Raw genomic sequence first — 27,965 nt, 5'->3', positions numbered from 1 at the left:
GCCAAGATATTCACAGCTTGCAAAGCAAAAGATTGTAATACAGTGACATTCAATATCAGTTGCATCACTCCTCCAAGGGGTAAATAAACAAAAAGGTGGAAGGGTAACGAGAGAGAGAGAGAGAGAGAGAGAGAGAGAGAGAGAGAGAGAGAGAGAGAGAGAGAGAGAGAGAGAGAGAGAGAGAGAGAGAGAGAGAGAGAGAGAGAGAGAGAGAGAGAGAGAGAGAGAGAGAGAGAGAGAGAGAGAGAGAGAGAGGGTGAGTTTGTGCCTACAGGAGGAGGGGCAAATATTGTGTGTGTGTGTGGGGGGGGGGTCAGAGAAAACAATGATGTAAGATATAGCTGCGGTGGGGAGCTGAGGCAGTGTTTGGGTTACAGGATGGATCCAGCTGCGCCAATGGGACAAGTCTCATTTCAGTTTTTTCTCTCTTGCCTTTTAGCAACATAAGGGAAAATGGTTGAAAAAAAGGGCTGGGGTGGGGGGTGGGGGGCAGCTGAAAGAAAGGTGTGTGTGTGTGTGTGTGTGTGTGTGTGTGTGTGTGTGTGTGTGTGTGTGTGTGTGTGTGTGTGTGTGTTGAGAAAGGGGGCAGGAACATTTTCATCAACAACCACAGGAGGACCAGTTCTGGGCAGTTACAAACACAGGCAAGTTGCGGGTATGCAGACCTTTAATTTACTACGAACCAACGGCAATAATACTTTCAAGAGTTTAATGGTGTTTATATGAGTTTTCCATGGTGCTTCTCTGAACTCCTGGTAGTGAGTTAAGTACCTGGCCAGTAAGAGCTCTCATTCTTTTAATTACAGGGAGAAGGTCTTCCAGCTCACATACACACACTCACAACCACACACTCTTGATCCTACTGTCCATATTACTCTACATACACACATGCAGTACATAGACATATTTACACACAAGTATAGTCACCCATAACCACACGCACACACGCGCACACACACACACACACACACACACACACCTCCCTTCGAAGTTAGAGGTGCTCCTGCTCATCACTCCAGCAACTTTCTTGGACATTCATCATTACTAACCTGCCATCATGAACTGTTTCTCCAAGACAAATTCTGAAACGCCCAAGTCCAACCTCTTTAAATTCTCCACAAAACAGTGTTATGGTGTACAAACAGATGTGAGCTCCTTAATGGTCCCTCTGGACCCTACAAAAGGATAAATGATAGGATGAGTGAAATGATGAATGATTTTAATGAAATCTTATGCTGCACAGAAAGAAGGGATGTCTCACAACTAAGGGCTTATGGATCTAATGTTGACTCTTGCTTTTTGCATTGGTTTCTGTGCGCTTGCTATAATGGTCCTCTTGGTGCCTGTCAGTTTAACATGTTTTCATATTCATATTTTCTTTCAGGACCACGTGGTCCACCAGGACTTCCAGGAGAGAGGGGTCTTCCAGGTCTTCCTGGACCTCCGGGGCCTCCTGGACCCCCAGCGTCAGCCAGTGCCCACATCCCACAACCAGATCATAGTAAGGCCATAGACAGCTGTTATTGGACTCCATACACTCATCACATAACTGGCACATGCAATAGTGAAAAAAAAATCTGTTTACATTTCAGAGTTATAAATTACCATGTTTTTCGACTTTGGCATAGGTAATGTTTTCCATTTATGGGTTTGCATAAAAGCGGACGTCCATTCTGGTGCGGCTGACGAGCGCTCGTACCACAGTGTTATAGACTTGGATCTGTCCCAAAGGTGAAAATCCAGATGGATAGTCATCCCTGTCAGACAAACCCCACCCCCACCATTCCTCCTTTGACATGTTAGGTGGTCCTTTTCTTGGGCCAAACCAGAGGATGTGACCTCAGCCCAGGCAGAATCAATTTGCCATGAGTCCAGTGCAAGTCAAGTTGCAGTCTGCAGATATAGTAGTATAGTGAGAAGTGTTGCCCAGGGGATTCCTACCTATGTTTCCAAGTAGGTGATGTAATTTTTATATGCTTACTGCTCGATATTGTCAAGTCTTCATATTTCTCATTAGTGGATATATTGTGTTGTGCTGTCCTTCGAAATTTTTTCCTGCACGTTTCAGGTGCCATAAAAACAAGAGATACTGGGTATAGCAGGGAGGAGAAACACTCAGGATGTGGTGAAGGGACAACAGTATGCATTATGTCCTGAAGCGCATTATGTCCTCTCTCTTGTCTACCTGCCAAATAGGACAGAGTCAAAGGTCACTCAGTGGAGATGGAGAGGTTTTGAGTTTTGGAGAGACATAAACGTCACATGCTGGGATGAGAACCTGTTCACCACTGATGTCACTCAACAACTTCCAGATGTGGGCAGTTCAGACAGATGAGAGTAAAGGAAGGGGTGAGGGGTTTCAACTGGCCCTTTAAAGTCAAAGCAGAAGCAGTGTTGGTATGTGGATGAAGAATAATCATCAGGACACATCCGTATAGCCCACAAAGTCCATAGATGTGTGAGTCGTATGTTATTATGTGGGGAATGCTGTGAGTACATTGAGTTTGGCATGACAGATTCAGAGCCGTTTATTTCACATCAAAGTAAAAAGTGAACACAGGGATTCTGTGCTGAGCTTCCCATAGAAAACATTGTTTTACTGTCCTCTATGTCTGGATCTGGAAGTCCTAATTCCCTGCTGGGAAAAATAGAAATAAAAAAAGGGAGAAGGAATTTCTGCAAACAGAACCGAAGGTATTTATGGACTAGAACTGTAGCTGCATCAGAAATCACATACTAGCATACTATTTAGTACACTAAAATAGTATGTATATGTTTATTAGTATCCAGAAAGATATCGTCATATGACACTACACTGGCATAAGTGTACACAATATACACGACATGTTGCAATACTTAACAAAAATGACCAATGTTGGGGGATGATACAAAACAGTGAAAGGAAGTGACGCGGCTCTATGACGAAGTAGTATGTCTGAATAGGTGTTATACTTTTAAATCACATAGTACGTTGGAAGATAGTACATGTATGTAGCATGCTGCATATAGGATGTGATTGCAGATGCAACGTGTACCACCCAGAGACCTTTTCCCTTGGAAGTACACTTGCTTTAAAATTTCACTCTGCATTTCAGGATCCTCTAGTAGGTCTGTTTTCTTTGGGCCAGTGAGCAATGTTATCAGCATACAGCTGCGTTAAAATGTGTTCCTTATCATCATCTCTAGAATGACTTTGTGTTTGAGATGAAGAATCAGGAATCAGGAACACTTTATTTGTCATTTCACTTCATGCACTTGCGTACATGAATTGAAACGAAATGCCATTTTCCCCAGCCCACAGGAGTACAACACAAAGACAAAAACACATCCAAAATTTATAAGAACACACATATCCAAACAAACACACATAAAAAAAAAAATCACTGTCCAAGAGAACAAACGCCAGCCAGGATGGATGTCGGAACCGCCGGTCTGCATGGGCTAGCAGTTAGCTTAGCCCGCCCTGCTCCCACGTCCTGTCAGACCGCCCTCAGCGTTTCCTCCTTGGTCACAGCTCCAGGCAGGGGCCATGGTCCCCGGGCCCACCAGACGAAGCAGATCAAGCTCTCCCAGCCGATCCAGCACCAGCTCTCCCAGCCAGACACCCTCGACACACCTCCCCGCACTCCTCACGACAACATCAAAAACACCTCAGTCAATGCCAGGTGAGGCCGTCGCCAGACCGCCCTCGGTGTTATCGGAACTGCTGGTCTGCATGGGCTAGCAGTTATCGTAGCCTGCCCTGCTCTTCCAGCTGATCCAGCGCCAGCTGTCCCAGCCAGACGCAAATGTGGACAAAGACACTGTGTGGACAGTACTGGGTGAGGCCGCCGCAAATGTGAATTCGCGCCGCCATCTTCCGACACTGGCACTGGGTGAGGACGCTGCAAACGCGAATTGTCGCAGCCATCTTCCCACACCGGAAGCGGAACCAAGCAAGATAGAGTCAGACAGAGATAACGTCTAGCATAGACATCGCCTCAGTCTGTCACCTGGAAGATGTTTTTAGCTGCCTAAGGCAGGCCTTGGCTTCAGTTTTAACTGTGCGTTCAGTCTGACATTGATTGAAACTATGCTAACTGGAACTGTGCTTTTGCTGTCAGTATGAGATAACTCACTGACAGCACACCTCCTCCATCACGTTTTCCACCCTTCTCTACCTTGCCCTTGTTCTGTCCACTTATTATGCTGAGATTGGGGTTGCCCTGTTTTTTGCCAATTCACAGCAGAAAGCGTTTTTAATATTATATTCTTCGATGTTGATTGAATATGAAGCATTGTCTTTATGATAATAAACCTGTTTAGCCTGTGAGCACCGCTGTCATCTATATATCAGTTTTCACCACTGTTTTTAGATGTTTGCAGTAATGAGTTTTATGATTTGCCTTTATGAGCTTTGTCAGTCTCCATCTGTTTTTGATAAAACACTGCCCTCTGGAGGCTCATTGGCCACAATGTGATGCATGAATAAGGAATTTTCTTTTTAGGTTTCTCATTAGTTTCTTAACTCATTTTACTAGTAGTCTCACCTGATCACCTTAAAAGCATGCTTTCACAAAGGGGTGACGTTATATTCAAATATTGGAATTTCTTATCCCTGTGCACGGTCTTTATTACTGAACAATGGTGAACCCCATTGATTTGAGAGCCCATTCTACCTGTTCAGGCCGTCATGTCAGCAAGCATCAGCCCTGCTGAGGTACATCCCTGCACAGAATACTGAATCTCTGCAGGATCCATAGTAGTGTTTCTATAGCTGATTCTGCACTCTGATCTCTTTGGAAAGAAGCAAAGAAAGTGTCAGCACTATGAAGAGAATCGTTGAATTTTTTTGTTTTGTTTGTTCATTAATTTTGAAACTGACATCGCTAAAATAATATAAAGCTCTTTTCAATGTTAAATTTAACACAGCCAGTCATGAATTTACAAAGTTAGAATCAAATTCATTCTTAGTGAAGCTGTACAATATTGTACATTGCACATTATGCAATGTACAATTTATGACTGAGTTTTTCATGTACCCAACTGCTGATTTCAGCCATACAAAAAAAAAAAAAATCAAGACAAAATAAAAGCATGTGACTTTTTAATTCCATTGGCATTTTATTTTATCTTCAGGAAAGGGAAAAGACCCATTCTTCTCCAATACGTTCCAGGACTCAAATGGAGCTCCTATCCCAGGGCCTCAGGGTCCCCCTGGGCCTGTCGGTGGGTGTTTCTCTCTATCAGCTACCTCTGGGTCAGTGTTTTCTAATTGATTCTAACCCTAACCGGTGTGTTAACACACTTTCTATGTGGTTAGTGGCTCAAATACTTTATCTTGACATTTGTTTCAACACACAGTGGCAAACTATAACAGTTTTGCATGATTTTCCCATATGCTCTTAACACTATCTTTGTGTTCAGTCGCAATGTTCTGTTTTTCCATAGATTTGTACATTTAACTTCTGTACATTTCATATAAGACCCAACTCTTTCATCTTGCTGCTTATAAGAATCCTTTCATCTAATACACAGGTCCCCCAGGTCCCAGAGGCCCAGTTGGACCTCCTGGCCCCACAGGACAGAATGTAAGCTCTGTTTTAGAAAGCAGATAGGCAACAGTGACATGCTTATGTTTAAGTAATTGCCATGCGTCAGGAATTGTGAACTAAAAATTTTGATCATGCACAGCGTTTCTTCTCTTCAGTTGGTATGTTTCTTTTCTGATTGTGTAAAGGGGAAACCTGGAGTGCAGGGAATGCTGGGGCCCGTGGGGCCAAAGGGAGAGCGTGGAGAGAGAGTGAGTACTACATTCAGGGCTCAACAACATTCAGAGTTCTTCTTGCTTTCAACTCTCTTAATTTCCTTTGTTTTCTCAAATAGACCCCCACATAACCTGCATTTGGCTTTTCAGGGTCCTCTAGGTTACCCGGGAGAGAGGGGCTTCAGAGGAGAGCCGGTAAGCCACCTCTACCCTGCTGCATTGTGGCCCTGAGGAATACAACCAGAATAAACCAATCTGTGTGGGAAACATCAACACATGTCACTGCTGGTTAGATTAGTGTAAACTACACTAACCAGCAACACCACAGGGGCTCAGAGCGAATTGGCCCTTTCTATATAAGTATGCTGCTGCATCATTTTTATGGATGTTATGAAATGGGTGTCCAATTTTTCTACTGATGTCTCTTTGCAGGGAGCTCCAGGCCCCAAGGGAGACCCAGGAGAGAAGGGCTTGCCGGTAAGACAGAGGTTGTAGTGGCCTGAGACCCCATTGATCAGCCTTACTTGCTACACAGGGCCAGGACAAAAGGGTTTTGCTCAAAATGAGATAGAAATTTATTTAAAAAGATATATATATATATATAGCGTTTTTTTCCGGAAACTATCAATGGTGTAGATAAAAGTGCTCAACAAATGATACACACACACACACACACACATATATATATATATATACACTACCGTTCAAAAGTTTGGGATCACCCAAACAATTTTGTGTTTTCCATGAAAAGTCACACTTATTCACCACCATATGTTGTGAAATGAATAGAAAATAGAGTCAAGACATTGACAAGGTTAGAAATAATGATTTGTATTTGAAATAAGATTTTTTTTACATCAAACTTTGCTTTCGTCAAAGAATCCTCCATTTGCAGCAATTACAGCATTGCAGACCTTTGGCATTCTAGCTGTTAATTTGTTGAGGTAATCTGGAGAAATTGCACCCCACGCTTCCAGAAGCAGCTCCCACAAGTTGGATTGGTTGGATGGGCACTTCTTTGAGCAGATTGAGTTTCTGGAGCATCACATTTGTGGGGTCAATTAAACGCTCAAAATGGCCAGAAAAAGAGAACTTTCATCTGAAACTCGACAGTCTATTCTTGTTCTTAGAAATGAAGGCTATTCCATGCGAGAAATTGCTAAGAAATTGAAGATTTCCTACACCGGTGTGTACTACTCCCTTCAGAGGACAGCACAAACAGGCTCTAACAGGTACTATTTAATGAAGATGCCAGTTGGGGACCTGTGAGGCGTCTGTTTCTCAAACTAGAGACTCTAATGTACTTATCTTCTTGCTCAGTTGTGCAACGCGGCCTCCCACTTCTTTTTCTACTCTGGTTAGAGCCTGTTTGTGCTGTCCTCTGAAGGGAGTAGTACACACCGGTGTAGGAAATCTTCAATTTCTTAGCAATTTCTCGCATGGAATAGCCTTCATTTCTAAGAACAAGAATAGACTGTCGAGTTTCAGATGAAAGTTCTCTTTTTCTGGCCATTTTGAGCGTTTAATTGACCCCACAAATGTGATGCTCCAGAAACTCAATCTGCTCAAAGAAGTGCCCATCCAACCAATCCAACTTGTGGGAGCTGCTTCTGGAAGCGTGGGGTGCAATTTCTCCAGATTACCTCAACAAATTAACAGCTAGAATGCCAAAGGTCTGCAATGCTGTAATTGCTGCAAATGGAGGATTCTTTGACGAAAGCAAAGTTTGATGTAAAAAAAATCTTATTTCAAATACAAATCATTATTTCTAACCTTGTCAATGTCTTGACTCTATTTTCTATTCATTTCACAACATATGGTGGTGAATAAGTGTGACTTTTCATGGAAAACACAAAATTGTTTGGGTGATCCCAAACTTTTGAACGGTAGTGTATATATATATACATATATATAACTTTGATAAAAGAAACACTCAACGGTAGGGATAGTGCTCAACAAATAAGGAGCAAAATAATCCAGTTAGACAAGTAAATTTTCTATGACACAGTATGCAGGCTTGTACTGTCTCATAGAAAATTTACTTGACTAACTGGATTTTATATATATTTATATATATAAATATTGTGTGTGTATGTATATATGTATAAATGAAATACCCCAAGCTGTGCTGAGCATTGAGACATTTGCTACTTTGTCTAATCCCTACTTTTCTTTGACCTCTTTTTCATTTTTGCAAGAACAATCTAAATGTAAGAGATTTTTATTTTTGTTATTACAAGTTCACTCAACTCCTTGATAATTATTTCAATGGCATCAGTTGAATTTGCACAGTCGCAATGGTTACATGAAAGTGACGGGTCACATTTTGCTGCATCTCTTGTATGTAAAATCCATACCCTCTAACTGAATGATTCTCATCGCAGTACTTCTTGTGTCTTTTTTTTTTTTTGCATATGTGATTTTAGATGGTGATTTGTGTATGTGTTTTGTTTTTGTATGCGTGTGTGACATCTTTTGTTGTTGTTACGTAATGGTCTTTGGGGTGTGCTCTGGACTGCTGTCCCTCGTCATGACACTGTCCTCTTGACCCTAAAGCTGTCTGACTCCCTCTGCAAGCTGCTGTCCCCATGGCTACCTTTCACAGTCACATTTTCAGCATCTGACTTTGGCATATACATATACATACAAACAGAATGAACAAGGCACACCCTGTAATGGCATCATTTGCTTCATTGTTTTAATTTATTAAAACACCATTTAACAGCATATGATATTCTATTGTGGCACTGTATCGTGGCACTGTATATACCCTGTCAAGTTTCACTGAACACCACAGAAAGTTTGTGGGATGTATATGCCAAATTGCTTCATATGATTTGGTGGTGGGTAATGGTGGGTTTAAAGGGTGGTGTGCTCTGATGTGAGTGGAGTGGATACAGCTATCCTCGATTATCCCACAATGCAACCCCTGCACGGTTCATTCTTTGACTATCTCAACATATAGAATTTCTTTTCTGGATGTTAAAAGATAAACTGTAGAATGATCCTCAAAGATAAAACAAAATGGCAGTATTAACGCAGAACAAAGGCAAGGTAACTAACTTGTTTCTGAACAACATATGGAAACTAAAAAATAATGTCAGCTTATTCCAATTTTATCTATCCTTCAAACTCCATATTTTCCTGGACCACAAGAGCTTGTTGTTTGAGGGAGTTCAGTGTCAAAAAATGCAAAATTCATGGGGCATCTGGGTAGTGTAGCGGTCTATTCCGTTGCCTACCACCACGGGGATCGCCGGTTTGACTCCCCATGTTACCTCCGGTCAGGCGTTCCTACAGACACAATTGGCCGTGTCTGCGGGTGGGAAGCCGGATGTGAGTATGTGTTCTGGTCGCTGCACTAGCGCCTCCTCTGGCTGGTCGGGGCGCCTGTTCAGGGGGGAGTGGGAACTGGGGGGAACAGCGTGATCCTCCCTTGCACTACATCCCCCTGGCGAAACTCCTGTCAGGTGAAAAGAAGCGGCTGGCGACTCCACATGTATTGGAGGAGGCATGTGGTAGTCTGCAGCCCTCCCCGGATCGGCAGAGGGGGTGGAGCAGCGACCGGGACGGCTCAGAAGAGTCGGGTAATTGGCCGGATACAACTAGGGAGAAAAAAGGGGAAAAATTAAAATAAAATAAAAAATACAATATTCTTGCATGAAATAATTATAAATCATGTTAGTCACTAAGCACTAAGACCTTGCCTTTTTTCTACAGAAGTATACCATTGGCTTGTATTAACAAATACATTTCTTAATGAAAATCACTCACACAGACACCAACAGCATCCACTTTTCTTTGCATGCCATTTTTTAGAACTGTGATGTTTTTGACTGCCTTTGTCTGCTAAACTTCTCCCATACATGAATGTTTATTTTTGAAGGTATCACTCACAGTACCAGATATAAACCAATCCCTAGTTTGTTTCAGCAAAGCTAAAGTAAGATTATCACAGAGACTTCCAACACAAAACAATACTGGCCACGTACTGTGAAATACTAATGTGTAGCTATTGTGGCCATGGTGGTATTAAGAATATTGAGGGGTGTTATTGAAAAGATTTGGCTCTGAAAATACTTGCCTGACTGAATGGCTACACAGCTAATGGAATGTGGATGGCATGAATAAGTCCGAATGCTGGGTTGGTGTACTACAGCTGTGTTCGATCACAAACTTGAGCCTGGTGTGTCATGTGCATGCTTTTGTTGCCCAATTTAGCATGGCAGAGACTGGTTTGCTTAGCAGCATGGCCAGAGAATGGGGGAGGTAAAGACAGAGAGAGAAAGGATAATATCGTTGAGTGCTGGGCAGAGACATGGACTGTTTTTAACCTTCTTCTAACTTCTGTCATGAATTGAAAGAAAAAAAAACTTGCACCTTGGCGAACTGTTGTTTGGCTTGTGCTCCTTACCTTGACGGCTGTATCTATCTTCACAGGGGGACGGAATACATCAGATCAGAGAGGCGCTGAAGATCTTAGCTGAGAGGGTTTTAATCCTCGAGACTATGATCGGTATTCATGGTGAGTAGGAGGCCTGAGGCAGGGTCAGCTTTAGGCAGGGGTCAAAGATGGGGGGAGGGGGTCTGACAATCCCCACCTTGCTCCACTCCAGGGACAGAGTGTGGACAGTCACAGACAGCCCCAGGACCCCGCCTGGTGTTTCCACCTCCTCACATGGTCCCCTTATCACTGCTCTCTGATAGGACATTAGCTTGCAGATGTTCCAAGACTTGCAGGCAGACCTTGAGCTTCTTGCTCGCAGGGTGACGCTGCTGGAGGCTATCATCTGGCCAGGTAATGCTGAGTTACATCTTCACCCACAGCTCTTACTGACCCTCTGAAACAGCCACAATGCCCCTGTAGGCACAGGAGGGTGCTGATGAATGTGAACCAGTAGGCCGACAGAGTGAGAAATGTGTGAAATTCATGATTAATGTAATTTGTCATACAAACCCCAATTCCAATGAAGTTGGGACGTTGTGTAAAACGTGAATAAAAACAGAATACAATGATTTGCAAATCCTTTTCGACCTATGTTCAATTGAGTACACTACAAAGACAAGATATTTAATGTTCAAACTGATAAACTTTATTGTTTTTTGCAAATATTCACTCATTTTGAATTTGATGCCTGCAACACGTTCCAAAGAAGCTGGGACATGGGCAACAAAAGACTGGGAAAGTTGAGGAACGCTCAAAAATCACCTGTTTGGAACATTCCACAGGTGAACAGGTTAATTGGAAACAGGTGAGTGTCATGATAGGGTATAAAAGGAGAACCCCCGAAAGGCTCAGTCGTTCACAAGCAAGGATGGGGCGAGGTTCACCACTTTGTGAACAACTGCGTGAGCAAATGGTCCAACAGTTTAAGAACAGCATTTCTCAACGTACAATTGCAAGGAATTTAGGGATTTCATCATCTACAGTCCATAATATCAACAGAAGATTCAGAGAATCCGGAGAAATCTCTGCACGTAAGCGTCAAGGCCGAAAACCAACATTGAATGCCCGTGACCTTCGATCCCTCAGGTGGCACTGCATTAAAAACTGACATTCTGTAAAGGATATTACCACGTGGGCTCAGGAACACTTCGGAAAACCATCGTCAGTTAACACAGTTCGTCGCTACATCGACAAGTGCAAGTTAAAACTCTGCCATGCAAAGCGAAAGCCATACACTCACTGGCCACTTTATTAGGTACACCTTGCTAGTACCGGGTTGGACCCCCTTTTGCCTTCAGAACTGCCTTAATCCTTAGTGGCATAGATTCAACAAGGTACTGGAAACATTCCTCAGAGAGTTTGGTCCATATTGACATGATAGCATCACGCAGTTGCTGCAGATTTGTCGGCTGCACATCCATGATGCGAATCTCCCGGTCCACCACATCCCAAAGGTGCTCTATTGGATTGAGATCTGGTGACTGTGGAGGCCATTTGAGTACAGTGAACTCATTGTCATGTTCAAGAAACCAGTCTGAGATGATTCGAGTTTTATGACATGGCGCGTTATCCTGCTGGAAGTAGCCATCAGAAGATGGGAACACTGTGGTCATAAAGGGATGGACATGGTCAGCAACAATACTCAGGTAGGCTGTGGCGTTGACACGATGCTCAATTGGTACTAAGGGGCACAAAGTGTGCCAAGAAAATATCCCCCACACCATTACACCACCACCACCAGCCTGAACCGTTGATACAAGGCAGGATGGACCCATGCTTTCATGTTGTTGACACCAAATTCTGACCCTACCATCCGAATGTCGCAGCAGAAATCGAGACTCATCAGACCAGGCAACGTTTTTCCAATCTTCTATTGTCCAATTTTGGTGAGCCTGTGCGAACTGTAGCCTCAGTTTCCTGTTCTTAGCTGACAGGAGTGGCACCCGGTGTGGTCTTCTGCTGCTGTAGCCCATCTGCCTCAAGGTTCGACGTGTTGTGCGTTCAGAGATGCTCTTCTGCATACCTCGGTTGTAATGCGTGGTTATTTGAGTTACTGTTGCCTTTCTATCAGCTCGAACCAGTCTGGCCATTCTCCTCTGACCTCTGGCATCAACAAGGCATTTTCGCCCACAGAACTGCCGCTCACCGGATAGTTTCTCTTTTTCGGACCATTCTCTGTAAACCCTAGAGATGGTTGTGCGTGAAAATCCCAGTAGATCAGCGGTTTCTGAAATACTCAGACCAGCCCGTCTGGCACCAACAACCATGCCACGTTCAAAGTCATTTAAATCACCTTTCTTCCCCATTCTGATGCTCGGTTTGAACTGCAGCAGATCGTCTTGACCATGTCTACATGCCTAAATGCATTGAGTTGCTGCCATGTGATTGGCTGATTAGAAATTTGCGTTAACGAGCAGTTGGACAGGTGTGCCTAATAAAGTGGCCGGTGAGTGTATATCAACAACACCCAGAAACGCCGCCGGCTTCTCTGGGCCCGAGATCATCTGAGATGGACTGACGCAAAGTGGAAAAGTGTGCTGTGGTCTGAGTCCACATTTCAAATTGTTTTTGGAAATCATGGACGTCGTGTCCTCCGGGCTAAAGAGGAAAATGACCATCCAGATTGTTATCAGCGCCAAGTTCAAAAGCCAGCATCTGTGATGGTATGAGGGTGTGTTAGTGCCCATGGCATGGGTAACTTGCACATCTGTGAAGGCACCATTAATGCTGAAAGGTACAGGTTTTGGAGCAACATATGCTGCCATCCAAGCGACTTCTTTTTCAGGGACGTCCCTGCTTATTTCAGCAAGACAATGCCAAGCCACATTCTGCACGTGTTAGAACAGCGTGGCTTCGTAGTAAAAGAGTGCGGGTACTAGACTGGCCTGCCTGCAGTCCAGACCTGTCTCCCATTGAAAATGTGTGGTGCATTATGAAGCGCAAAGTACGACAACGGAGACCCCGGACTGTTGAGCAACTGAAGTCGTACATCAAGCAAGAATGGGAAAGAATTCCACCTACGAAGCTTCAACAATTAGTGTCCTCAGTTCCCAAATGCTTACTGAGTGTTGTTACAAGGAAAGGTGATGCAACAGTGGTAAACATGCCCCTGTCCCAGCTTTTTTGGAACGTGTTGCAGGCATCAAATTCAAAATGAGTGAATATTTGCAAAAAAACAAAGTTTATCAGTTTGAACAATAGATATCTTGTCTTTGTAGTGTATTAAATAATAGGTCGAAAAGGATTTGCAAATCATTGTATTCTGTTTTTATTTACGTTTTACACAACGTCCCAACTTCATTGGAATTGGGGTTTGTACGCTGATGAGCCAAAACATGACCATCTGCCTAATAATAATGATAATAATGGATTACATTTATACAGCGCTTTATCTAGACACACAGCGCTTCACGTTGAAGAGGGAAACTCACCTTGACCACCACCAAAGTGTAGCACCCACCTGGGTGATGCACGGCAGCCATTTTGTGCCAGAACGCTCATCACACATCAGCTTGAGGTGGAGAGGGAGGAATCATTACACGGGATGATTAGGTGGCCAGATGGAGACAGCCAGGTTGGGAATTTCACCAGGACAAAATCTCCCATCCAAGTACTTGGCTAGTACTTGGATGGGAGATTTACCATCCAAGTACTAGCCAAGCCCATACCTGCTTAGCTTTTGTCATTCGGCAGAGCCAGGGTACATGTTGGTATTGCTGCCTAATATGCTGTTGGTTCTCCATGTGCTGCCAAAACAGCGCGGACCAACCGAGGCACGGACTCTACAAGACCCCTGAAGGTGTCCTGTGGTATCTGGCACCAAAATATTAGCAGCAGATACTTCAAGTCCTACAAGTTGTGAGGTGAAGCCACCGTTGATCGGACTTGTCCATCCAGCACATCCCACGGATGTTCAATCAGATTGAGATCTGGAGAATTTGGAGGGCAAGGCAATACCTTGAACACGTCATCATGTTCCTCAAACCATGTCTGCGGTGTGGAAGGGCACATTATCTTCCTGAAAGAGGTGACTGCCATCAGGGAATACCACTGCCAGAAGGGGTGTACCTGGTCTGCAACGATGTTTAGGTAGGTGGCACGTGTCAAAGTAACATCCACATGACTGGCCAGACCCAGGTTTTCCCAGCAGAACATTGCCCAGTGCATCACACTGCCTTCTTCCCACAGTGCATCCTGCTGCCACCCCTTCCCCAGGTAAACGACACACATGTACACGGCCATCCACATGATCTAAAAGAAAACAGGACTCATCAGACCAGGCCACCTTCCTCCACTGCTCCAAGGTCCAGTTCTGATGCTCACGTGCCCATTGTAGGCACTTTCAACGGTGGACAGGGGTCATCATGGGTACTCTGACCGGTCTGCAGCTACGCAGCCCCATATGCAAGCTGCAATGCACTGTGTTGTGACACATTCCTCCCGTAACCATCATTAAAATTTTCCGTGACTTGTGCCACAGTAGACCTTCTGTCAGTTTGGACCAGAAGGGATAACCTTCATTGCCCTCATGCATCGATGAGCCTTGGGCACCCAACACCCTGTCAACAGTTTGTGGTTTGTCCCTCCTCGGACCACTGTCAGTAGGTGCTCACCATTGCTGACCAGGAGCACCCCTCAAGCCTTGTTGTTTCAGAGATACTCTGACCCAGTCGTCTTGCCATAACAATTTAGCCCTTGTCAAAGTAGCTCAGGTCTTTACTCCTGCCAATTTCTCCTGCATACAACACGTTGACTCTGAGAACTGATTGTTAGCGTACTGTCTACCCAGACCTAGACATATGCCCTTGTTTTAAGATGATCAACGTTACTCGGTTCACCTGTGAGTGGTCAGGTTTTGGCTCATCGGTGTATATGTCATTATATATATATATATATATATATGTCCCATTGATTGCACAGTCACAGAAAAGTGGACGTTTAACAGAGTATTGTTAAAGTATCGAACTGCATTTAATTTGACACGATTAAATTTGATGTTTAATTTTACTACAATAAGTAATGTGTTTTGTTGATTTTGAGTGTACCAGTGCTCATGGCCGACTTTACAGCAAGGCCTAGAAAAGTAGGATTTGATCTGTCATTTTGGCTAATTGTATTCTGACCAACAGCTTTACCTTCCAACTAATTGGTAAATAATTTGAAGGCAAATTCATTCATTCAAAGCAGGACTTCAGAAAGTCTCCTCAGTGCTAAATGTTTAGTTGTGGGCAACACCAAAATATCAGGTTAGGACCAGAGAGCATGTGTGCATACGCATTGTCAGGAGGGTAGGTCTGGTGCCAACTCCTTTCTTTCTTCAACAGAGCCTGATCTAGGGTCTGGGGATGGTCCATTTGGCACAGCATCCCCTACTTTCTACAGAGATAAGCGTGCCGGCGTGCTTCCATATCGACTTTCGGCTCCTCCTCTATCCTCGGACTCCAAGGTTCGAGGAAAGTAAACCCCCATTGACATCGAGAATCACAGGCTGGGTTGACCCCTCTCCCCTTTTTTAGGTCTCTTTGGCAACTGATTCAGACCTTAACCAATACTTCTCTGGGCTCTACCGTCACAATGAAGGTGGGGGCCACCTCAGGGAAACTCCACTGATGCTAAAATTTCCATAGGGAACAAATACAACTCTATCCCATACTCAAACACTTGTCACCACATCGACCCAGCAGATTCCTCTGTATCTCATTTCTGTGGCTGCAGCTTGGACTTGAGTGCAGCCCCAGGAAAATTGAGGGGGGGGGGTTAATATTTGAAAAAAGGAAAATATATTTGAGAATTATCTGTGGTGCTCACTAAGCTGGAAACTATTCTGGTATATAAGGGTCATTATAGGGGTAATAAATGAAAAATCAGATGTGAGAGAACAGGCTGGATCAAAGTTTGTTTCGGGTTTCACAGTGTGTCTAGAATCTTGAGATCTCATTATTTAATTATATTGAGCATGAAAAGTTTATGGGACACAATTAAACACACCTCTTCTAATATAATTTTTGTTATACAGTACTTCTATCATATTGTTTGACTCAATGTTATGTAGTGCACTAAAAAGATGATGACCTCTCCACAAAAATTTCGGCTGCTTACGGCGATCTGATGTTTTTGGTTTTTGTGTTATTCCCCTTAAATACACACCAATAAAGTGATGTAGTATATTCAAAATTATCACGTGAAAATGCAAAAACTATAGCGCATTCTGATTTGCTTCTTCACTGAAACAATCATAGTTGCCAATTTATACTGGGGGGGGGACAAAAAAACAACAAAACCCAGTATCAAAGATTGAAGGTCAGTTTCAGAACTCAGCTATTTATTAATACTTTGGCTTTCCATTTCAAATTCTCTCCGAAAGGTGTCAGCTCATGGAATACACATTCTCCTCAAACACTTTTCTTGGACAGAGAAAGACAGACATACACAGAAACAAGAAAAAGGACATTGTTGATGGAGCAAAACCTCGGTTTTACCACTTTTGTGTTGGTAAACTTAGACTGGTTAAAACTGTCCTGATATGAAGACTTGATAATTGGTTACTCATCTTACATCAAACATGTTAATTATTTAAAAATGATGATCAACTGTAATTTGTTTTGTACGCTGATATGTGTAACTTCATTTTATAATTTGAGTGTTTTTTATTGCTTGCAATTGTGTTATTGTGTCAAGATAATCCTGTCTAGATGGTTGGTATAATAAACAAATTCCCAGTGTTTTTTTATGACGGCTGTCCTCATTTGGTCATAGTATTCATTAAACACAACTGCAACTTCACTAAATCTGACACTCGCTCTGATGTATATTTTATGAATGGTACCACCAGTGGTAAAGTATGAATTCTTCGATTCACAGTCTTTGACCAAGGACAATACAATTTTGTTGTCCTTTTCACAAGTTCTATCATGAAAAAAACATGTTTAATAAACCCACAGGGAATATTTAAAATTCGTTAAGCTCAGCAAAACCCAAGCATATTTCAGTGTAACTCCCATTGTTTCAGTCTGCCTGGCCAGAAAAATACTGGTCTGATGTTGCCTCAGGTACCTTGTGGTGGCCGCAGGCTTTTGCCCTTTGACACTACCACCGCCTGTTCCCCAACACGGTCATCAATAAGAAGGGAGATTGCGCCATCCAGTTGTTTGGACGCTGCTAAAGCCACCACCGCTTTTTCAGTGGGGAACCCCATCCTTTCCAACTGCTGTAGTCTGCGAGAAAATAATATTGGTCCTTTTGATTAACAATGCCATCCAATATCCAAATCAATTTATCCACCATAACAAATATGAAATGTTGCATATAAGTTAAATCCAGGATTATAATCTTGGGTTTAACTTTTATGCAAAATTTGAGTGTAATTATGAGTTTAACTAACCTACCTAAGAGAGGACACTGATGATTTTGGCACCTCCACTTTAGTGTCAGGATCCTCAGCAGTATCCTGTAAAGATGCCAGTATCCCCACTCTTAGCATCTGTTCCTCCAATAGCTGTGCCTCAGACAGTACAACAGAAGCCTCTGTTGACCAAGCAGACCCAGGCTCCATCCATGGCTGCTGATTCATGAGACAAGGATCTCTCGACGTGGGGTGATTGGAAGGCAGTACCTGATCCTCAGATATTGTCTCAGAAAGTGATTCAGATCTGTAATACCAGACAAAACCACATGTTCCAATTTCATGCAGAGGTAGTAAATGAGAATAATAGTAAAACTGGCACTTAACATTATATCAAACCTCTGTGAGGAAGTGTAAGTGGGCAGCCTGAAAATGGTGGAGATGCGAAAACACGCCCAGTTAGGAATGAGGTCAAAGATTTGGTTCCGCTCTTGCTCCTGTAAAATTTCAATGAAAGACTGACTGTCTGAAATAAATTAAGTAAAATAAAGGCAGAGACTGTCCAAAGTATTAGTTTCTTAAAGTCAAAAACATACAGTTTGAACACAATATCTGCTCACATTTCCCTTTGTATTAAAATAATAGGAAAGGATACAATTGTGTCCAATGCATATGGCACAGAAGTGAAGTAGGGCAGGTGTATTGGGCAGCAACAGCAGACTGAAGAGTAACAGAAGCCATGGTAGAAACCACACTGGCACCCATCTCAACACCCTTCTTTGTGTCACTTGACGACACTGAGCTGTAAAAAGAGCCAGCTGGGGGGCTGAGTAACCACTGATCCGACTGGCCTCTCCCCCACCAATGCAAAGAACAATGGTATAGAAAAGCGGCAATGTGGCTATGGACAGGATAGAGAGGGCAAGGAAGGCAACTGTGCCCCAACGCTGCTCCTGTCTTGGTCCAAGAAGCAGCAGGAAGATAATATTGATGACCAGAGAAGGCAGCTCATCATGACTGAAGGCATAAAAGAACAGATCTAAAAGATCGGAAAGGGAAAAGAAAAATTACGAGAGAAATTATTTAAGGGGGTTACGAGGGACTATCAAAACAGCATCAGATAGGCATAGCCAATAAATTTAGGAGTAATGTAGTGATTACCTTGGACTCTTGGGAAGTCCCCTCCTGGCCCTAAACTTAAACTTGCTTGAATGCCCCCGGAATATAGCAGTAACATTATTAATAGCAATAAAGCACTTCCGAGGAAGAAACCAGGGCGATTTGATCTGAACCAGAACCATGATGACAATATGCGGTATAGCATTATGCAGATAGGGTAATCTTACTTGCAGTAAGTTGCACTTTTTGATTATGGTTGTGATGAATAAACAACTGCTAAGACACGTATGAAGAAACGTGCCAATAACGCATGACCAGATCAATATCGTGACTGTAAAGACTGATTCCTTGGAGCGTGGCACAGGAAAAGGGAGTCTGTCATAATGTACAACTCAAATTGCTGGATGTGCAATCTTCTTCAAATCCGGAATCCCGCTAACACGGCATTGCCCATTCTGTCAGTTCCTCTCTACTGTCACGATGAAAAGCATTGTTTTCGGTCTTTAATGGCTATTCGAGTCCTTTGCAGGAATAATATGACGGATATTTTTAGATCAAGATTTCCTAAAACAGTCAGTCGGACTGAACAGTTTCAGCTAGCTGTGCTGACAAATTTAGCATGTAGTTTCACTTCCTGTTTACCCTTCGCTGGTCATGGACGACTTCGTTTCAGTTGACACAAACAAGGAAATGTTGGAGGGGAAAACATTATTCCAGCTAATATGAAAAAGGTAACGGAAATTTCGGGCAAAGAAAGTCAAAACAAACCATTTTAAAAAATGACACGCTAGTTATTGTACTCCTACGCATGCCCACAGATAATGATTATTCTTCTTCTTCGTCTTCTTTTCTTCTTCTGACTTTATTGGCGGTTGGCAAACAGCTTTCAGGTGCATTACCCCCACTCATTGATTTGGAATGTAAACTAAAGCTCTACCCGCTCTACTGCATTTACCAAATAAACACAATAGACATAATTAAAAAATTACACGGACCAAATTAACGTAAATGAATAAATAATATTAATATCTCTCAAATTCTATTCATTATTATTGATTATCTTAAATACTGTAAACTGTATACTGTATTATAGCTAATTAGACAGTTGATGAGATATCGCGAGAACAGGAGGACCGAGAACGGCAGGGAACTGAGATGGTAGGTCAAAAGTGAATGTTCTGATTTGAACTGGAATATGTTATTAAAGCAAGTTAAAAGAACCAAGGACTACTTCTTTAAACAACACAACATTTATGGCGACGAGGATGATCATTTGCTAATTTGCAATGAACTCAAAGGCAAGGAAGGACGACACGGAATTCGCGTTCACTTCGCCAGGAAAGCGCAAGTTTGGAACTGCTAGCAACGTAAGCTAGGCTAGGATTATTTAGCATTCGGTAGCCATGGATGGAGGACAGCAAGCCGCAGCCCCAGCTGCACCATGACCCGCCTACCATGCTCAGCTAGTCCCACCGATCCCACTGAACCTCAGATTTATTCACGGAATACACGTTATGGAAGGACTCTGAAATCGCCAGCGGAACTATTCATGTACAGGACGCGGTAAGGAGAGCTACTCTGTTGCATTGTATTGGCGCGCCCACTCAGGATTTTTGCTAATTTACCGGGAAAGAAAGGTACACATGCTCAGACTGTTGCAGCCCTAGATGCATATTTCACGCCACTGTGGAGTTAGAAAACAACGAGACAGGAGACGTGAGAGTAGACGTAGTCGAGGTAGTTTACTAGCTCCAACTTCGCATGTCATACGTTCGACAACGACACTGAACTGTGTACCGGAAGCGGAAGTGCATTATCTCTCCCCTTAGGTGAATGTCTCTAGTTATATAGATTTGGGTCACCACACAGGCCCCCCCAGAATTCACCTACACAAAACAATGCAAAACAGCAAAAGCGCAAGTCATGAACATAAAAATAGACTCTACAACAGAACAGTCAATGACATAGTGCAAAGTCACGGGGAAAACAAGTGACGAGTCGGGGGGCGGAGCCTGCGGCCATAACGGCTGCGCTTCACAGGAGGGGAAACAGATGGGGCCGAAACCCGGGCCATAGGCGGGGCCGAAGCAGGAACAGAGGCAGGTGCCGGGGCCGACCTAGGAGGGCGTCCCCGCCGCGGGGGTAGGGCCAATTGCATTGGCTCCCCAATGTCCAAGTGAGCGGGCTTGAGACGGTCTATAGCGACCCGCTCCAGCCTGCCCCCCATGTCCACCACAAAGTTCTTATCCCCCGCCTCCAGGACGCGGAAGGGCCCGTCGTATGGGGGCTGCAGCGGGGACCGATGGCTGTCGTGCCTAATGAAGACGTACCTCGCCGATGGCAGATCCTTGGGGACGTAGGACCGGGGGAGGCAGTGTTGAGACATCGGAACGGGAGCGAAGGCACCGGCAGCGCTCCGGGACGCACTGAGGTGAGAGGCGGCCGACCAGGGAGCCGTAGCATCCGGAAGAAACTCCCCCGGAACTCGCAGGGGCTGGCCATACACCAGCTCAGCGGAGAAGGTCTGGAGGTCTTCCTTCGGGGCCGAACGCAGGCCGAGCATGACCCATGGGAGCCGGTCCATCCAGTCGCAGCCAGTGAGGCTTGCCCGCAGAGCGGCTTTCATGTCCCGATGGAACCGCTCACAAAGTCCGTTGCTCTGCGGGTTGTACGCCGTAGTGCGGTGGATCTTCATCCCCAGGTGCTCAGCGACCGCCGTCCAGAGCTCCGAGGTAAACTGGGAGCCCCGGTCGCTCGTGATGTCACCCGGCGTGCCGAAACGGGCCACCCAGCAGCCGATGAACGCCCGTGCTACCTCTGCTGCCGTCGTGGAGGACAAGGGAATAGCCTCTGGCCACCTGGTGGCCCTGTCCACAATAGTGAGGAGGAACGTATAACCACGGGAGGGGGGCAGGGGACCCACCAGGTCAACATTGACGTGGTCAAACCGCCTCTCTGGAACCACAAACGGCGCCAAAGGGGCCTTGGTATGGCGGTGCACCTTGGCACGTTGGCACGCCACACACGAGCCGGCCCAGGCTCTAACATCCTTACGGAGCCCAGGCCAAACAAACTTGACGCTCACCAGCTTGGTCGAGGCCTTCACTCCCGGGTGGGAAAGGCCGTGGACGGTGTCGAAAACTCGGCGCCGCCAGGAAGTAGGCACCAGAGGGCGCGGTTGACCGGTGGAGATGTCACAGAGGAGGGTGGTGTTGGCCGCGTCGAACGTCACGTCCTCCAGCCGTAGCGCCGTAGGGGTCGACCGGTAGTCTTGAACGGTTGCGTCCTTGGCTTGGTCCGCTGCCATAGCGGCGTAGTCGAGTCCCAAGTGAACGGCGTTAACAACCGCCCGTGAAAGGCAGTCGGCGACGAAGTTATCCTTGCCCGACACGTGTTGTATGTCCGTGGTAAACTCGGAAACCGCCGCGAGATGGCGCTGCTGACGCCCAGACCACGGTTCTGAGGTTTTGGCCATACAGAACGTCAGCGGTTTGTGGTCCACGAAAGCGGTGAACTGTCAGCCCTCCAATAGGAACCTAAAGTGTCTGGTTGCGAGGAAGAGACCCAGTAGTTCCCTATCAAAGGTGCTGTATTTGCGCTCGCTCTCACGGAGTTGTTTACTGAAGAACGCCAACGGCTGCCAGCCCCCCCCCCACCCACCCACTGCTCACACACGGCCCCCACGGCGTAGTCGGAGGCATCCGTTGTAAGGGCTATGGGGGCGGCAGGCGACGGGTGAGCTAGCAGCGCAGCGTTGGCCAGCGCGGTCTTGGCGGCCACAAAAGCCTCGTCCATCCCCGAAGACCAGTCCAGCTCGTCCTTAGACTTCTTACCCCGCAGGGCCTCATACAGGGGACGCATGATGTGGGCGGCACGGGGCAGGAAACCGTTATAAAAGTTCACCATGCCCAGGAATTCCTGCAGCGACTGTACAGTGCGGGGGCGGGGGAACATGGTGACAGCCTCAACCCTGGCAGGGAGGGGAACGGCCCCCTGTGGAGTGATGTGGTGCCCGAGGAAGGTGATGGACGACTCCCCGAACTGACACTTAGCTGGGTTGATGATGAGGCCGTATTCGCTAAGCCTGTCGAACAGCTGTCTGAGGTGCGTCATGTGTTCCTCCGCCGACGCGCTGGCAACGAGGATGTCGTCTAAGTACACAAACAAAAATGGCATGTCGCGGAGCACAGAATCCATAAGGCGCTGAAACGTCTGCGCCGCCCCTTTAAGGCCGAAAGGCATACGTAAAAACTCAAAGAGCCCAAAGGGTGTGATGACAGCCGTTTTTGGGACATCCAGTGGGTGGACCGGCACTTGGTGATACCCCCGCACTAAGTCGATTTTGGAATAGATGGCAGCGCCCGCCAGGTGGGTAGAGAAATCTTGTATGTGCGGTATGGGGTACCGGTCGGGGGTCGTGGCATTGTTTAGGCGACGGTAGTCTCCGCACGGGCGCCAACCCCCGTCGGCCTTAGTAACCATGTGAAGAGGGGAAGCCCACGGGCTGTCAGAACGGCGGACAATGCCGAGGCGCTCCATAGTCGAAAACTCCTCCCTGGCTATTGCGAGCTTGGCCGAGTCGAGGCGTCGGGCCCGGGCGTAAACTGGGGGGCCCACTGTGGTGATATGATGTTCCACGCCGTGCTTGGCCACCGCCGAGGAGAAGGTGGGTGTGGTGAGCTCGGGGAAATTTGCGAGCAGGCGTTGGTATGGATCCCCAGTGGAGAGTGTGTTAGCGAGGCACAGCGCTCCAGCGCCCCCAAGCGCGCAGGGGTATGACGCAAAAGAGACGGCATCAATCACACGACAGTTTTTAACATCCACCAGCAGGTTGAAAGCACAGAGGAAATCCGCACCTAGGAGCAGGGTGGATACAGCAGCCATCACAAAGTCCCAGCCGAAACGTCGGCCGCCAAAACACACGTCCACATGTATGATACCGTACGTCCGAATGGACGTGCCGTTGGCGGCGTCCATCTGGGGGCCGTGACTGTCGGTCATCGTGTCCACAGCTTGTGCTGGTAGTATGCTGCGTTGAGCGCCAGAGTCAACCAGCAGCCGCCGGCCCGACAAGGAGTCTCTGATGAACAACAGCTTGCAGTCACGGCCGGCGCCCATAGCCGTTAACGAGCGCCGGCCTTGGCGTTTCCCTGAACCCTGTAACTGCAGGGTTTGCGACACTGTTTTGCTTTTGCCCCAAACCTGGCATGGTAATAACAGAGCCCGTCGTCAGGTTGGCGGCGGGCTGTCACCGCAGCCGCGGTGTCCATATATTCGTACACAGGTGGTGGTGGGGCGGTCTGGTGGGGTAGCAGGGCATGCACAAACTGTTGCCGGTTGGCCAGGAAAACCCTGTCTGCTTCAGCAGCCAGAGAACGGTAGTCCTTGGAAGCGGCGAGAGGAGAACTGGCCAGTGCTGTGCGTACAGGTGCGGGGAGCTGCCTCAGAAATATGTGTGTGAAAAGAAAGGCCGGATCAGCCGATCCCAGCACAGACAGCATTTTTTCCATTAACTCAGACGGTTTGCCGTCGCCGAGGCCATTCGGGGACAGTAAACGGTCTGCCTTCTCCAGCTCCGACAGTTCAAATAGTTTCAGGGGGAATGTCTTTATAGCATCGTACTTGCCAGCAGCTGGCGGAGCTTCCAACAGTGTCATTGCTCGCGCCGTTGTCGATGCGTCTAACGCCGCCACTACGTGGAAGTACTGCGTTGCATCCTGCGTTATCCCTCTCAGCTGGAACTGGGCTTCCACATGTTGAAACCACGGCCGTGGATTATGCTGCCAAAAGTCGGGTAGCTTCACAGTAGCGGTGTAAATGCTAGCGTTAGCAATAGCCATGTTGTTAGCACCGGCGTCGTCGTTGTCAGACATACTCGTATTAGTAGTTCGATCACGTCGGGGTCACCAATGTGGAGTTAGAAAACAACGACACAGGAGACGTGAGAGTAGACGTAGTCGAGGTAGTTTACTAGCTCCAACTTTGCATGTCATACGTTCGACAACGACACTGAACTGTGTACCGGAAGCGGAAGTGCATTATCCCTCCCCTTAGGTGAATGTCTCTAGTTATATAGATGTGAGTCACCACACCACGGAGAAATGTGGTTTTGGAAAGACACAAATTTAGACAGAGAGCTCAGTTACCAGACGAGTCTATAGATGCTTTTGTGAACGCATTAAGAGAACTGGCTAAATCATGCGACTTTGGCGCATTGGAAAATTATATGCTAAAAGATCAGATTGTGGAAAAATTTGCAATGAAAAAGCTGCCTGACAAATTATTACAGGAGGAAGGACTGGCTTTAGACAAAGCACTGTCAATTGCGAGGGCTTTTGAAGCTTCACAATCAGAATCAAAGTTGTTTTCTGAGAACAGTAGTTACAGAGCGAAAGACAATCATGTTCTCGAAGAGGCACACACGTGCTGATCGGAGAAAAGCTGCAGCGCGAGAAGGAAGCAGACATGCTGACGGAGAACAACTCAACAGCGACATCAGGTGCTACAGATGTGGAATGGCAAGTCACAAAGCAGAGGAATGTGGCGCCAAGAGGGCAAAGTGTCTGTTCTGTAAGAAAATTGGACACTATGCGAGAGTGTGCAAAAAGAAAAATAGCGCACAAGAGGAAAAGAAATGTGCCAAAAATAAAGACAGAAATAAGGATAAGGAAAAGTCCAAATCCGGTAAACCAGTTAGAGCAGTATATGAGCCTTTTGACTCAGATTCAGATGAGTTTATTCATGCTGTCGATCCTGGAGGTACTGAGACAATAAGAGTAAATGGACTAAAGCTGAAAATGGTTATAGATACAGGAAGTGGTAGAAACTTCATAGGAGAACATCTGTATAAGAGAGTGTTGTCCAATAGAACAGAACTGAAGCCAACCAAGAAGGGATTCTATGCCTATGCCCAGAATACTCCACTTAAATGTGCAGGTTATTTTGAGGCAGAGTTGAGTTGGCAAGACAAGGTCATAAAAGATGACATAAATGCGATAGAAGGAAATGTTGAGGCATTGCTGGGGAGGAAAACATGCTTTGCTTTAAAGATACTGAACCCTGGGGTAAATGTGAACACAGTAGGCCAGACAGAGAGATTCAGTGAGTTGGCAAATGAATACCTATCACTCTTTTAAGGACTAGGTCAAATCAAGGGTTACAGTCATAAAGTTACAGTCGACGAGAAGGTCCCACCTGTAGCCCAGGGTTTAAGGAGAGTCCCTTATCCAATGATAGAAGCTGTAAACCAGGAACTAGACAAAATGCTTGACCAAGGAATAATAGAGGAAGTGAATGAAGGATCAGAATGGGTTTCCAATATTCTAATCGTCCCAAAGAAAGATACCAAAGACGTGAGGCTATGCGTAGACCTTAGGGAAGTTAATCGTGCTGTGATCAGAGAAAGACATCCAGTACCAACTGTTGATAGCATCTGACAAGCAGTGCAGGGAGCAAAAGTGTTTGCGAAATTGAATGCCCGAAAGGATTTTGGCAGAGTAAGTTAGCCCCTGAATCAAGACACCTGACCATGTTAGTCACACACAGAGGGTGCTACCATTTCAGAAAAGTCCTGTTTGGATTGGCGAGCGCACCTGAAGCCTATTGGAAGGCTATTGACTCAATGTCATGTGAAATGCCCAGTACTGTCTGTTATATGGATGATGTGGTGGTCTTTGCTGAAGACGACAAGCAACTTGAACAGAGACTGAGACAAGTGTTCCAGAGATTCATGGACAGAGGTCTAACCCTGAACAGAGACAAGTGCATATTCGGATTACAACAGATTGAGATACTTGGACATGTGATTACGGCCGAAGGAATTAAACCAGACCCAAGGAAGGTCGAGGCAGTTTGTAAAGCACCAAGACCAGAGAACGTGCAGTTACCCCGCTCATTCTCAGGCACCTGCGGATTTCTGATTAAGTTCATACCGAACTATGCAGACCTATCAGAACCACTAAGGAAGCTGACTAGAAAAGGACAGGAATGGGAGTGGACCACAGAAACAGAAAAGTAATTCCAAGCAATGAAAGAAGCATTGGTAAGTGAGCCATGCCTAGCATACTTCAAGCTAGATGCACCAACAGTAGTCGTTAGTTATGCGAGCCCAGTAGGACTAGGAGCGGTCTTGTTACAAACCCAATCAGATGGACAGAACAAGCCGCTAGCCTATGCGAGCCGTTCATTGACTCCAACAAAATACCGCTATTCTCAGATAGAGCGTGAAGCTCTCGGTTGCGTTTGGGCATTGGAACATTTTAGAACATACTTGTGGGGGGGGGGCAAGTTTACACTGTAAACAGACCACAAACCCCTAATTTACATGTTCAACCCAGAGAAAGCAATACTGTTACCACCCCGAATACAGAGATATGTGGACTGAGTGCTTTCAGTGACTATGCATGATGTGCAACACTTAAGGTCATTAAACAGGCAATGGCTGAGGATGTAACACTCAAACAGTTGAAGACAAGTGTGGAGACAGGAAAATGGTCAAACCCAGTCACAGAGGAATTGCAGCCATACAACAGATGTGCAGGAGAGTTAAGTACATACGAAGGACTTATACTGAGAGGACACTGGATTGTGTTACCAAAAGCAATGGTGAAACAAGTGCTGAGGATCGCACACAAGACACACCAAGGAGTGGTACGTACAAAACAATATCTGAGGAGCAAGTTCTATTGGCCTACCATGGACTTAGATGCTGAGAGACTGATTAGAAACTGTTCCGCCTGTATGCTCAACCAGCCGCTACACAGAGATCAACCCCTCCAACCACTTGAACTATCACCCAGACCTTGGACAAAAATAGGTATTGATCCAGTAGGTCCTATCCAGAACAACTACATATTGACTGTAACAGACTATTACACTTCATTTCCAGAGGCAGTTGTTATATCGGACATATCTTCAGCCACTGTCATTACAGAATTGACCAAGATATTTGCACGATTTGGATAACCCCTAGAGGCTGTTACAGATAATGGCAAGTAGTTTGTAGGACAGCTTTTTGAGTCTTTCCTTAGATCACGTGGAATCAAACACATTCATGCATCACCCTACTATCCAACGTCGAATGGCAAGATTGAGAGATTTCACAGGTATCTGAAGAAAGCCTTCAGAGCATCCAAATGTGAAGGAAAGACATGGAAAGAGGAACTTCCAAAGATCCTAATGGCATATCGCTCAACGCCACACAGTGCGTCAGGAGAAACACCAGCCATTCTGATGTTTGGATGAGACATCTGCACAAAGTTTCCAGACCTGAAGAGGGAAGGTGAGAAACCAAAAGAAAGGGAGAAAACAAA

General features: G+C 45.6%; 2 protein-coding genes across 10 annotated transcripts in view; one reads left to right on the top strand and one right to left on the bottom strand.

Annotated features, from left to right (window-relative positions):
• The window catches only part of emid1 (EMI domain containing 1), a 95,674-nt gene extending 80,001 nt beyond the window's left edge, over positions 1 to 15,673 (top strand). For 2 of the 9 annotated variants that reach the window (XM_056286541.1, XM_056286516.1), the window contains 8 exons: positions 1,385 to 1,501; positions 5,119 to 5,208; positions 5,518 to 5,570; positions 5,720 to 5,782; positions 5,897 to 5,941; positions 6,179 to 6,223; positions 10,187 to 10,271; positions 15,518 to 15,673. In XM_056286541.1, the coding sequence (XP_056142516.1) occupies positions 1,385 to 1,501; positions 5,119 to 5,208; positions 5,518 to 5,570; positions 5,720 to 5,782; positions 5,897 to 5,941; positions 6,179 to 6,223; positions 10,187 to 10,271; positions 15,518 to 15,654 (635 nt within the window). In that variant the 3' untranslated portion in view covers positions 15,655 to 15,673. Of the gene's footprint in view, positions 1 to 1,384; positions 1,502 to 5,118; positions 5,240 to 5,517; positions 5,571 to 5,719; positions 5,783 to 5,896; positions 5,942 to 6,178; positions 6,224 to 10,186; positions 10,760 to 13,951; positions 14,183 to 15,517 lie in introns of those variants that run through there. The other 7 variants (XM_056286563.1, XM_056286524.1, XM_056286549.1 and 4 more) reach the window with 7 other exon arrangements.
• Positions 15,674 to 16,499: 826 nt separating this feature from the next.
• On the bottom strand, positions 16,500 to 19,455 carry rhbdd3 (rhomboid domain containing 3). Its single transcript, XM_056286590.1, has 6 exons — positions 18,697 to 19,455; positions 18,191 to 18,574; positions 17,935 to 18,061; positions 17,579 to 17,842; positions 17,247 to 17,407; positions 16,500 to 16,597 (listed from the first exon to the last, which is right to left on the bottom strand). The coding sequence occupies exons 1-6, from the start codon at positions 18,857 to 18,859 to the stop codon at positions 16,566 to 16,568; spliced, it is 1,131 nt and encodes a 376-aa protein (XP_056142565.1). The 5' UTR covers positions 18,860 to 19,455; the 3' UTR covers positions 16,500 to 16,565.
• Between the last annotated feature and the right edge of the window lie 8,510 nt (positions 19,456 to 27,965).

Source organism: Lampris incognitus, chromosome 1, assembly GCF_029633865.1.
Source record: "Lampris incognitus isolate fLamInc1 chromosome 1, fLamInc1.hap2, whole genome shotgun sequence".
NCBI lineage: Eukaryota > Metazoa > Chordata > Actinopteri > Lampriformes > Lampridae > Lampris > Lampris incognitus.
The sequence above is the reverse complement of the archived record's forward strand: the minus strand, read 5'-3'. Positions and strand labels throughout refer to the sequence as shown.

Coding starts and splice junctions, on each gene's coding strand:
- rhbdd3 (XM_056286590.1), bottom strand. CDS start 18,859: ATGCTATACCGCATATTGTCATCATGGTTCTGGTTCAGATCAAATCGC. Junction 17,843..17,934: donor ACTTACACTTCCTCACAGAG/GTTTGATATAAT, acceptor CTGGTATTACAG/ATCTGAATCACTTTCTGAGA. Junction 17,408..17,578: donor TCATCAGTGTCCTCTCTTAG/GTAGGTTAGTTA, acceptor ATTTTCTCGCAG/ACTACAGCAGTTGGAAAGGA.